The sequence below is a fragment of the Gordionus sp. m RMFG-2023 genome, chromosome 4 (genome assembly GCF_954871325.1).
Source record: "Gordionus sp. m RMFG-2023 chromosome 4, tfGorSpeb1-WG-v2, whole genome shotgun sequence".
Lineage (NCBI taxonomy): Eukaryota > Metazoa > Nematomorpha > Gordioida > Chordodea > Parachordodidae > Gordionus > Gordionus sp. m RMFG-2023.
This window is the reverse complement of record NC_088778.1, coordinates 34,387,459-34,400,653: the sequence shown is the minus strand read 5'-3', so window position 1 is coordinate 34,400,653 and position 13,195 is coordinate 34,387,459. Positions and strand designations below refer to the sequence as shown.

Genomic DNA, 13,195 nt, shown 5'->3' with positions numbered 1-13,195 from the left:
TTATGAATGAATGGCTCAAAGGTTAACGGCAAAATTGCCTACATTCCATTTCCGGTAAAATTGGATTTTTAAATTTAAAAAAAAACAGCTGAAAAAAATGACACGTTGCCGATAACATATACCTAAACAAATTATTCAAAAAATATAAATTTTTTACGATCTGGAGCAAGCATAAACTGTACAAAATAAAATTTTATTTTCTTACTATCCTGTTTCTTGCTCGAGGCAAAAGAAAAGGAAATTGTGATAAATGGATTTAATAATGACACGGGGAAAATCATTTATTTAAAATAAGCCAAATTTCACATGGAGGCGATTCAAATAAAATATTATGTATTTTGTAAAATGGGTGCTGATTATAAAAATGTAATCCATATTTCAAAATTGGCGCTAATTTTTGAAAAGTGAGGGAGGGGGAGGTGTTTTAGCGCCCTAACTAGAGACGCCCCCCCCCCGCTCTATAATCGTCAGTTGTGTTAAAGGATAAGTAACCGTATAGTTCTAGTCCTTCTGTAAGTTAGTGTGGTTCCAGGTATCTGTATGATCGTCATAATCATTTATGGTTAAATCGTAAGTAGGTTCATATATTTCCAGTTCTTCTAAAACCAATTTTTATCATCCTGGTAGATTTAGTTCTAATCCCCAAATTAATAATTCCCTGTGATTTTTATTTGTATGGTCTAGTTAAAACTCTATTACTTACATACATCATATTCTATCAGGTAAAAATATGACATATTACATTCTATATTTAGCCAACATAGTACTCGGAATATTAATCTAATAATTGTAAAATATTTTCATTTGATAATGTTGTTAAACCGTAACTAGTTATATCTAAAAAATTGTAACTAGTAACTGTGACTAGTTACGTTTCAACTAAAACCTAAAGGCCTCCAATTAAATTTATGGCGGAAAACTCCGTCTAATAGTGTTCCACCTATTTTAACTTCGACATTAAAAATATTACATTTCATATGCTTCGTTGGTTTAAATTCGAAACTTGCCATTTTACTCCAAAAGCTTTTCATTTAATCTAGAGTAGTTGACGATAGCAAAAAAAAGTGTGACTTCTTACAATCCTGGATGGCATCTAATCTTTTAAAGGCAGGAAGCTCGTTCTAAAAATTTTAAGTAAAATGATGAAGCTATCTCCAATCATAAAATCCATTGATTGATGATAGGATTCACAAGCTCAAATCTAGTGGGTTCGAAGGTGCAGCCTAAGGAAATTGGATTGAATTTAAGGAAGATTTTTTTTCCCCATTCTTCTAGATTTTAAGTTACAATCACTTTTGTAATATTCTAACGTTTTATTTATTAATCTTACCTTCATACAATCATTAAAAAAACCTACTTAAACATTTGGTTCGCTAGCCATGCACCCTCCTTCCTCGAGGAAAAATGGCATCGAATAATTTTTAAAAAAGGAATTCATCCAAAATGTGACCTTGATTGGATGTATATTAACTTGACCGAATCGAAACGTTGGATATACGGCAATTCCAATATATATGAAAAGAACCGCCAAATGTTTCAGCGCGACTTTTTGAGCAAGATAATTCTCATTTTTGTTAGTTTCAGTATTATGAGTTTTAGCTTGAGAGTTTTAAGGTTTAGATTATCTCTTTTATAAGGATACACTTTCTCTTGACACCGACACCTTTATCACGTGATAATTTTTATGATTTTTCTTTTGTATCTAACGAAATCTTTAATAATAATAAAAAAAATATCTTCTATTCCAACCATATTCCTTCCTTGAAGATTTTCTCACTTGTATTGGATTTCGTTTTATCGAATGAGAATAATCTTGTAAAATTCAATTTAACATAAAAGCAAAAGCACTAAGTAACTAGGGGGAAATGTAGAGGCTTCGCAGAGTGACATTTCTAATATAAATTTAATATAAAATAAACATTTTATTGGTATTCTTCCTTATAAAAACCAATACTAATAGCTTGATAAAATCAATCGAATAGCACTGATATATTAATATTGTTGTTATGTAGCATAACTTTAGCCTCCAACAAAGCTTAGCCAAGCTTTTAGCCTAAAAATTAGGACCGAAACCTCTAAGTACCACCTAAACTTAACTATTGGAACTAAATCTTTAGGATAAAAACTTGACAGACTCATTTTGGAATTGGTCAAAGTTAGATGATTTAACAACACTAGGTTTAAAATTAATTAATACAAATTAACAGAGTTGTTATCTAGATATAAAAATGTGGTTCTGTATCTGTATCTAGATCCATTTAAAAAGTATCTTTTAACAACTCTGCAAATTAAGCTCAGTTCTAGTTATCTCAAAATTAAGGTGGTTTTTCTTGTTGGCTAGGTCATTCAAGTTTTCATCTTTTAAGATTGAAAATGTGCTTCGTTTTCTATTACCTTCAAATTTTCTTTATTCAAAAACATTTTCGCGACGGCGTATTGAATGAGAAACTTGTTTCTGAACCTCAGGTTCATTTTCCTCTTTTCCTTTCATGCGGAACAAACTGTTGGTTCCTTGGAATGTATTTGAATTTCTCTTACTTAAAAAGAAAAATGTAATCCTTTAAATAGAATTAAATTCCTTATATACAAACCAATTATTTTCTAATTCATACTATATTACTATATTATTATTATTATTTTATATATATTTTTTTACAAAATTTTATAAAAATTAACATAAAGTTAATAAATTTGTTTAGTAAAGTAAAAATGTTAAATATTGTAAGAATAAATACAAACTTACGTTTATAAAGAAGTCAGGTGATAAAAAAATTTACTATCCATATTTATTTTTGCTATAAGTTTATTTACATTATTTTTGTTTTACCGTGCAAGGCGCCAAAAATTTCCAAAGATTTAAAATCCTCTAATGAATAGCAATTAAATCCACCTTATTTTTTTTGTTCAAATTAATTTTATTTTTCCGGCATAACAATGACAAAATAAAAATTATAATTTAAATTATTTTAAATTAAAAGTAAAATTTTTGGACATCGGTCAAAAAAAAATTTTTTCCTTTTAAATTTGAATTCTCTAAAAAAAAAAAATTAAAAAAAGTTTTTTAAATGATCCGTATCCTCGCGGAAAATAAAATTTTCCCACAGTTTTGAAAATTTTTTTTTGTTTTTTCAAAAAAAAAATTGACAAAATGTTATACAACCAATCAAAACAGTTCGATTTCCCGGGTTCGGTTAAATTTGAAAAATTCGATTCATTCACGCCGTGGTTAAAAAGATTTATTAAAAGCAAGACATCATATTTCGAAATAAAAATATTTCTTCAAAAGTTATGTTGAGCTGTGTATGCATTATAATATTATCGCCACAGATTTGCCATATTCTGACCAAATTATTATTCTCGGATATTGACAAGGATCGCAAAATTATAGCACCACCCCCAAAGTTTAGCGGCCTTTTATGGTTTTTATTGGTGTTAGCGTTTTTCGGTGGCGGTTTGATCGTGCCGGCAATAAGCGCGGAAGATTCTAATCATTCTTTCGTAACTACCCAGAAAGACGATAACGATTTGAAGGTTGGCAAACGGTCATCGTCATCCCTTTTCGACTTGGGTTTGAGACAGGAAATAATGAAGAATTTGTCCAAAAACTTGACTAAAATCTCTCCCAATATCGCAACCACTGAGGGAATGGTAAGGAAAGATGTCAATATGAGGTTAGTAGACGAAGTTCCTCCATTCATGCTTCTGCTTTACAGTGAGGAATATAAAGGTGATTCAGATCACCTGAAAACCACGAAATCTAGCGACTTATTTGACGATATTCCGAACGATACCCATGAAAATCGTCACGTGATCACTCCTTCGGACCCCCTATTTTTCGACAGATTATTACTACTCGATGAGGGTTACCGTAAAAAGAACTCGAGCTACATGGAAAGTAAATACTTTTCTCTCCTAAAAGCGGAAAACGAGTTTCGGCGGCGGGGTGGAAATTACGAGCAACCGGAACTGATTGATCGGCATGGAAAATATGATTTCGAATCCATAGTAGCGACCAAGCCGGATAGAATCGTGATAAGTTTTAGCCTTCCTCTTTTTTCTAAGATAAATTGTATATTTTTTTTTCCTTTAAAGTATAATTAGAAGAGTTTCATATTCCATTTAACAAAATGCGTTTTATTTTTTGACAAATCCGATCCATAATTTTTGGGGTAGTTTTGGTTTTTATGAATGCCCGCCCCCTTATAGTGCACAAATTGAGCGTTTCATAAGATGCGTTGCAAGCACAAAGAATTCATTTATGGGCCCGTGCAAATTGGTAAAATTACCGTTTGGTTTTAGCAACCATTTTTAAAAAAAACGCAAATAGGTTTGCTTTTTCATTTACTCTTTTTTATTCTTCGTTTCGTAATATTATATAAAAAATGAAATATAAATAACTTACTTATAATCCGAAAAATAGGAATATTTCGAAATTTAAAGAAATAAGAAGGCAGACGATAATATAATTTTCAAAGATAAATCTCTTCTTTTTTTTAGAACTTTTTTAAAATTTTGAATCGACGGATATTACGTTACGTTTTATTTAAAAAATTACGGCAAAACGTAAAACGCTCAATTTATGCGCACTATTACTCAGAGACCTAAAAACCCGCAACCCAGGCTTTTTAAATAGCGCGATTGAAAAAAAAAAGACAAACCCTGGCCGTCTATATATATATTTTTTTTAAAAAATCAATTTGTAAAATATATTCCAGTATTTAACATTTATTTTATTGGTTCATATTTTACATTTTCCTTTTGAAACAATTTACACAGGTTTTTAGTTAAAATGATTCATTCATTCACTTACCACGCCAGCAATGGCGCTAAGTTGTATTTTCACTGGTGTATACATCCTATACATGATGGTCTACCCGTTTTATACTAGTGGACGGTACCACTATGTAAAAGTTAAAATTATTACAATTAAGGAAATTTTTTTAAAAAAAATTTGGACCGAACCTCAAAAATGAATAATTTATAAAATCTCAACCTGGTTTGAAAAATAAGGTGGCGTGCAACCAGGTCGTAATTTCAAAATAATTATGAAACAACAACACGTGATAAAATATGGTAAGTTATGACGTCATTTGTTACTATAACATTTTTCCTCGAATTCGACGTTTAAAAAAATCAGACGATTTTTTTTTTAATAAAAAAAATAATTGAATATCACATATTTTATATTTAAAATTTAAAACTCATTCATAGATGAAAAATTCGCTTGGCATTTTGCCAAAAAAAGTAAATTTTATTTTAATTCTTTTCAAAAAGTGTTTTTTTATTACAAACATTCATTCCTTTGTGTCATTAACCTTAAACTATTATTCCAATTTTAAATGATTATCTCATTTAAGCCTGGCCTCCATGTTTATTTTTTTGGTCCCTGAAATGACCTCCAAAAATCCACTAGTTATTTAAGTTTTTATTCGCTATTGACCGTCAAATATAGACGAAATAAACAGCAAAAGATCTTAGAAAAATATGGCTATTAAAGACATGAAACCTTCAAAGGATGTTTAGATAAGACTTGATAGAAATCGTAATATGAAGTAGGATACAGAAATATCAATTATTTGATTTGTTAGGGCTCTCTTTTTATTCTGGTTTTACTACAAACAGGCAGATGAAGATATAATTTATTCTTCAGATTAGTTTTCATACACCTGCCAAAGAGATGAAAGATTAAAAAACATAAAATCGATATCAAGAAAATGCCCAGTGCACATCACCCAGAATTCAAAATAAAGTGATATCTATGCAGAAATGTCATTGGAATCCCATCTCAACAAAGTGATAACAAAAAGTGAGATGACTAAATGAGACAAAAGATTCAATAGCTTTTGAAAATTCAGGTGTATTTTTAAGAAAATTTAATAGGAATAATTGATTAGAATACAATTGTGTGACAGGACGATACTCCCTAGAAACCGATGGCGACTTTCATTCCTGAAAGAGGTTGCCAAGGTTACAACCATGGAGTTAATCTAATTATTCATGACCGCCAATTCTGTCTTCTGGTTAGTGGGAAAGTTGGATACAGTTCAAAGGTAGATTGATTGATAATTTATGTTAAAATTTAATTTAAAAAAAATTGTGGTATTATACAATGTATTGCAATTGAACTGATGCCTTTATTTGTTTTAGCCATAAATCCGTCAATTCTAAGAATAATTCAATAAAATTTTTTAGATTAATGAGGGATAATTTATCTATGTTTCCCGCAAATTTTATCAAATTCTATAAACTGGGTTCCAAAGTTATGCATATTCAAAGTTGGACAAACAAAATTCCAACTTTCCAACATGTAAAAATTCATTTTTTTAAAAAAATTAAACTTTTCAATCCCATAGAAACATGAAAACATTAACATTTAAAATTATCTTGAGTCAAATGTACTTCAAATCTGATTTTCAAAATTCCCACCATTAGCTCGAATACATGCTCTAAAGATGTCTCACTATTATACGAGCAACAATTATCTGATCAAAATAAATTCCACCACAAGTCGCTGTTTGAGATGGTCAACGTCGCGTATGTGGGTTTGATAAACATGTTCTTGAATGAGACTCCATATAAGTCGGCCATTAAAATCAGAGCTATTAGGGGGGGGGGTGTAAAGAGTGGGTGAAATATAATATGGAATTTCTCTTGAAAGTCCACAATTTACTGCCCTACTATTCTTTTTAATAGTCAACAATAAGTGGTCACCCTGTAAAACGTAGGCATATGCACCATTAATTTTGACCCCTGGATCGATGAGCTCTGTGCAGCCAAAAGCTTGATACCTGAATGAAACAATGACAGATTTAGATAAATGACATATTTTTTCTTCATTGAAACTGTAACGGGGACCCTATCTTTTGGAGATTTACCGGTGCAGTTATTGTAAACAGCTTCTCACCCGTGAGCCATATGAAATGAACTAACCTCTGAGGGTATTTTCGTAGAAGTTGTTTGTTACATTAGAGGGGGGCGTCAATCTTATTTTTATAGGTTAGTTCCCGGGCCTGTTTCTTTTTTAACCATTTCAGACGCCATTGTGGTAAATCCGTTGCACTGAAGTTTGCGAAATACCGGTTTTCTCGGATTACTCGACGAATTATTCTGTAGGTGCCAAGTCGGTCTTCTTGGCTCGATACAGTGTTTCGATAGAATCAAAATTTTCCATTGCACAAGCTGTGAGTGATCTACCTCCGCTACCGATTTTTTACTGTATTGTATTGTAAAATCGATTCAAGCAGAGGTCCAGTTTCTGTTAGATTCCTTCAAAAATTTTTGGCTACATAACATAATGTATTTATTGTCTTAAACAAAAAATTATAGAATGCGGGCCTGTAAAACGTTTTAAGAATTTATTAGACACGTGATTATTAATTAAGAATATATTTAAAAGGGAATGGGAAAAATAATATAGAATGGAAAAGAGTTATTAAGGAATTCTTTTCCGTGGAATTAGAAGGGATGAATAGTACGATAGTTCCACAGCAGATTTCATAGAAATTGTATCGAATATTTAAATATTCAATTTGTTACCCTTCCAGTCACATATTATTGAGTGAGTTATGTAATTCATTTTTTAGGCTTATTAGCAAGAAAGAGGGGCTTCATCCGACTCACAAACTATTAGAGTAAGGCCACTCAGAAAGACTCCTATGCTTATTAGATTTAGGGGGTCTAAACAATTTTATCATAAATGCAGCATTATTAATTAATTCACCTTCAATAGAAGATAATACAAAAAGACTATGAGTTTCTAATAGACAGTATAATATTAAACCAGAAAATGTCATATAAGCTAATTAAAAATAATTTGTAATAAAAAAAATGATTATTCGAATAGTTTGAAACCGAATTTATTATTCGTATTCGAATATCAATACAACATTATTCGTATTCGACGAATTCGAATATTCGTTATCCTGTCTTTTTTAATAAATTGAGGCAGCATATTCATACTTATTTTTGCATATCAATCCGCCACTTATAATATTATTTATAATATATACATCTAAATTTAACCTTACATATATATAATATAAGGATCCCCTCTGAACATCGAAATTCACTTCAACACTACCAAATCCTTGACGCCCAACACGGCATTCAACGAATTAATTTTGTACGGAGAAAGACTTTATAATCAGAGCAATTTAACCCGATCGATCATCCCGAGCGAGGAGAATCATTTCATTAAAGTGTGCTTGAAGTTGAGTCGAGATGATTTCTCACTCCGAGGTTCATGCACCTACCAAACACTTTCGTCTAAATCTAAATACGACATAATTGTCGTTAACATCTCTTCCAATTTTATGAAAGAGGCGCGAAACACTGGTTTCTTGATTTTGACCGTCGAACTATCCAGGAATGACTCCGAACCTCCTTCCATGAATCTCGATCAAATTTACAACACTAATATATCTTCTAAATATGGGCCCTTTTTGATAACTTATCAAAATTACGACGATGAAACGAGGTTAGGCAAAAAAAAAACGAATATTGTGTGGATATAAATCTAATCAAAAATTTTTCTAAAAATATAAGGGTTTTTACTTAGACATTTTATAGTTCACCCTGTCTTTATAATGTATCAGATTTAAACGAAAGAATAACGTTATCCTCAATCACTCCAGGATTAAAAGACACATCTCCTCCGATTACAAATATTGCCAATTGCGTGAATGGTATATCGACTTTTCGACTCTCGGTTGGAAAGATTGGCTCATTAAACCCGACGGATATTACATCAACTATTGCACCGGTATATGTTTAAAATCCGATTCGATAGATTATATGGCTTTGAATGAATTTTAAAGATCAAAATTTTTTTTTATATGTGTCTACTTTCATCATTTAAAAACAAATTAATTGTGAAGGAATCATTTTTTTTTTGATATAAAATAGTTTTAATATAATTTTATATTTTAAATCGTCTACGCAAAGGAATATGCGTATCACCTCTTCTCAACGAAAATTACAACGCTAGCATGCATGCCTTTATTAAAGATTTGTGGCTTATAGCCACCAAGTCCCATCCTAACCATGACCAGGGAAACAGGAACACATCTATGAAAGGTATAAATAAACTATTATTCTGGAAAAAAAAATCGAATTTATTTTTTATTTCCAATTGTCATATCATGGAAAGATAAGAAAAATAGGGAAGATCTGCCACCTTTGGCTTCTTGCGTTCCTATAGAATACGAACCATTGAGTGTTTTGTACATTGAGGAGTCTAATATAATTCTCAAGCATTTATTCGATATGTCGGCATCGAGATGTGGATGCCATTGATGTATTTTAATAATTTATAACGTATATATTATATATATCCTAATTTATTGTAAATGATAGTAACAAAAAAAAATATAGAAAATTTGTTTTTTTGGTTAGTTTCAAAACAAACATGATTATTTATGCTAATAGACAACAATTGTTGCCTATATTAATTAAATAGAAATAACATTTTTTCCATTTTCTAAATGACAGGGTTGATTCAGAGGTAAAGATCTGAACGAAGCTTAGCAAATTAAAATTAGATCTTAAAATTTCTCTTGTTGAAGCGAACTCTCCAGTGAAATCAAAGCGGGAATGGTTTAGTGTTACTTACTCTTACTTGCTGCCTGTCGCATTGCATATAATTTGTATTAATTATTAATCCATCATCTTTGTCTATTTTTATTACCATAATTCCATTGTAAAAATATTTTGTTATTATGTCAATCAATTGTTGGATATTTTAGTTACTTCGAACAAAATTATATTAACCCCCCCCCCCCAAAACAAATTTAACTTTATACAAAAATTCCTAAGAGAACAACATTTATCCCAATATAAACAGTATGATGCTAAGTCATAATATGCAATAATATATATAATGTATCGTTTACCATGATAAAAGATGGCAATTAATGGGACGATTCTTATTAATCGGCTTTAAGTAGTGATGTAATCGATGAAATAGACGACATTACAGAGATCGTTCTTTTTGGTGGGGAAGGGATACGCACCATTAGTTACTTGTTTCAAAATGTAACGATTTTGAGTAAGGGTGAGGCAAGACATTACTCGTTAGAAAATATATATTTTATTATATTATACTTTTAAAGCCGAGTTTTTTTTATATTCAGAATCAGATCAACCACCCGAAGTTATATTTTGTATTTTATTTAATACACATTTCTTATATAATTTAATATTTAATTTATAAAGAATATATGTTCAATAGGATTTATTTCTTCAGATGAAGATGCTTAAATTGTGCCCTGGCTCCAGTAGGAATTGAGTCTACACTTTGTATGTTTAATTGTGCCCTAATTTAAATATTTCAAACTCGATGCCCAAGCAAGCTTAAACAAAAAAATATGAAAGCAATAATAATGAATTTCGATTAAATTCTGACAAAGATAAAAAAAAAATTGATGAGGATCCGTATGAAGATTTTTGTGAAGATGATCTAAATAATCATTCTTTAAATATTTTTTAAGAAATTCCCCCAAATAAAATTTTATTTATTTAATATTACGCGACTCTCCCCTCCTCTACGCTATTTGAAAATGTGTTTGGGGAGCGAAAGCTGTGTTAAGTATTCCCGTTCTTAAAAAAACCAGTGGCGTAAATGAGGGTGTTTCGAGGTTTGGACCACTCCCAGAGGAACAGTTCATCATACGTTGCAAAGCTTTAAAAATTATTTTATATTCGAGTAATACCTCAAGGAAAATGATATTTTAAATATTAGATTTGGTATAATATTTTTAATAATAAGTTTTCTGATGTTTATATATTTCTGGAAATATATCATTTACATACTTATTTTCTATACTAAAGTAGATATCTTCAACAAAAATCTAAATGACGTTGAAGTAATGAATGACGCTAAAACGCTTCTTAGATTATTTGACTAAGCTGGAGCAAGTGCCATACACATTTTTCAGATCAACTTTAGTATTTTTTAAATTTGAATGAAAAACTAAATTCTAAATTTAATAAACTTAGGCTTATCATCAATATCATGTTTTCTTAAATTATAATATAATATAGAAATATAGATATAGAGATTGATAAAGGATAAAGTCTCTACTGTTATTATGTAAGTTTACTATAAGTAGTCTATCACAGTTTTCTGTTATTCGATATATTAGCAACACTTGTCAGCCCATGGAGTATTTTTGAATGTATAAAGAAATGTAGTCAAACTACTTTCTAAACTTTATTTGAACTGTGATAAATTATTTTAATAATCTATCTTCATTTTCATTCATTTATGGATGATAAGGATTGCCATATAAATACATTTCTTTTCGATAACAATGATTCGGCCATATTGGCAAAATTTTGAATTAATTTTGAATAATATTTTGTCAAACCTAAAAAAAGATTACATCATAACCATATTTGTCGTGATTCCATTTTTTGAAATATTTTGACATAAATATCAAACATTCTGAATTATCAATACTCTACTGCGAACTATCAAATATTGTGAATATAAAAGAGCTATAATTTAGAATATGAATAAAATTAAAAACCTTCCCATCATTTACGAAGAATTTATTATTTATTTGACATGAATATGAGTGTTCTGAAAGTGTTTAACCCTTTTAAATTTACATTTTAAGTGTAACAGAGAATTATACATAAATAAGCTTTATTCGAATTATAATGACTATGATTATGTGCAATATATAGATTTAGTCGATATTTAGTAAGATATGTATATTAAATACCTACAACTTACACCCTTGATGGAGAAATGTTCCTACCCCCCCCCCCCCCATCTTCTTTCCCCCGGCTCATTTAGACGCCGCGTCTTGAAAACAGGCTACTCTCTCAAAACTTTAATAAACATAATTGCTTATTGAAATATGGCGGAAAATGAAGCTTTTATAAAAAGGAAGACATGTATATTAAAATAAACAGATGTGTCTCAAATCCGAAAGATAAAGAAAATGAAAACTAACCCTTTGATAATAGTAACCCTAAAACCTATATACCAAAATATTAAGTATGATTATCAATACCTTTTATTTTTCTAAACTATATGTTAGATGGTTTAAAGGAAAAAAGATATTGATAACATAAAAAAATAATTGGTAATAGAAGTTATATATATTTATTTAAACTATAATTTAGAGCCACAAAATATTTCTTAATTAATTTCGCTATTCATAAAAAGTAAACTATATTATCACGCCTAACTTTAAATTTTGGTTTAATAATTCAATCCATTTGATAGAGAGAAGTTATTAGCAGAAAAATGACATTCGTAAAATTGTTATCAAGATTATGGCGGAAAGAAAATTCTTTGACTCCAACTTTGATTATATTTCCTAGAATTCAAATACACTTGATGCATCTTTAAGTAATGTCATTCCAAAATAAGAAAAGTTTGTTATGGTGAAATTTAAAATAATTACAATTAATGATTATTTACCCTTAAGGACTAAGCATTCAATAAAAATGAATTTTATTATATATTTTATTAAATTTACATTGGTGTTTAGAACAATTTATCCGTCCATTTAAGATAAATTTTACTGAATGTGTGGTGTTTGTGTCTAATTAGGTATAGTATTTATCAAAATCTAATATAACCATTAACCACTAACGCAGTTCTCTAGTTTGGCATTATGACTTAACCTGCAATAAGCAGTCAATGCATCTTTTAGTTTTTACCAAACGTAATGGGTCGGTTGTTACTATTACTCTTCTAACATAAACCTTTTACTTTGTTGCTTAGCCCTATGCTAACCCCTAATATGGTCCAAAAGCTTAAGAAAATTCCTTTAATAGAATCTTATACTTCGCGCTGCTCAGTTGCTCTAAGTTTCATTTAGATTTTACCAAATGTTAAGGGTTGTCTAATAAAATGAGTATTTATACATAACCTAAACCGTGTAGCTGGTGTCTAGTAAATTATTGAATTTCTCATAATTTTATACTAACTTTAGCCTTTAACTTTATTGCATAGCCCTAAGCTTATGCCCTATGAGTTTTGTATAAAGTAAATATTAAAATATCAACAAATATCCACATTTGTTTATGATAAAAAATAATATCAAGCGAGTATAACTCAGGCTAAATTTTCTAGCTTAATGCCTTATTTACTTTTCATTCAATTAGAATTAAACTTAAACCAAAAAATTTCTACTAAGCCTGGATTGAATTTGGATCAAAATGGTCTTCTTACAATAAT

General features: G+C 29.8%; 1 protein-coding gene across 2 annotated transcripts; it reads left to right on the top strand.

Moving 5' to 3' along the window:
- Positions 1-3,076: 3,076 nt before the first annotated feature.
- On the top strand, positions 3,077-10,294 carry LOC135927828 (uncharacterized). 2 transcript variants are annotated; one of them, XM_065464027.1, is made up of 6 exons: positions 3,079-4,036; positions 8,044-8,476; positions 8,595-8,761; positions 8,944-9,075; positions 9,149-9,295; positions 9,490-10,291. In XM_065464027.1, exons 1-5 carry the CDS (start codon positions 3,289-3,291, stop codon positions 9,292-9,294), a joined length of 1,626 nt encoding a protein of 541 aa, XP_065320099.1. In that variant the 5' UTR covers positions 3,079-3,288; the 3' UTR covers position 9,295; positions 9,490-10,291. The 2 variants fall into 2 exon arrangements, with proteins under 2 accessions (XP_065320100.1, XP_065320099.1); XM_065464028.1 differs by lacking the exon at positions 9,149-9,295 and having other exon boundaries at positions 3,077-4,036; positions 9,490-10,294.
- The last annotated feature ends 2,901 nt before the right edge of the window (positions 10,295-13,195 follow it).

Bases quoted from the DNA above. Each gene is read 5' to 3' on its own strand.
- LOC135927828 (XM_065464027.1), top strand. From the start codon at position 3,289: ATGTTGAGCTGTGTATGCATTATAATATTATCGCCACAGATTTGCCAT. The intron at 4,037-8,043 runs GTTTTAGCCTTC...ATATAATATAAG, and splicing joins GCCGGATAGAATCGTGATAA to GATCCCCTCTGAACATCGAA. The intron at 8,762-8,943 runs GTATATGTTTAA...GTCTACGCAAAG, and splicing joins TTACATCAACTATTGCACCG to GAATATGCGTATCACCTCTT.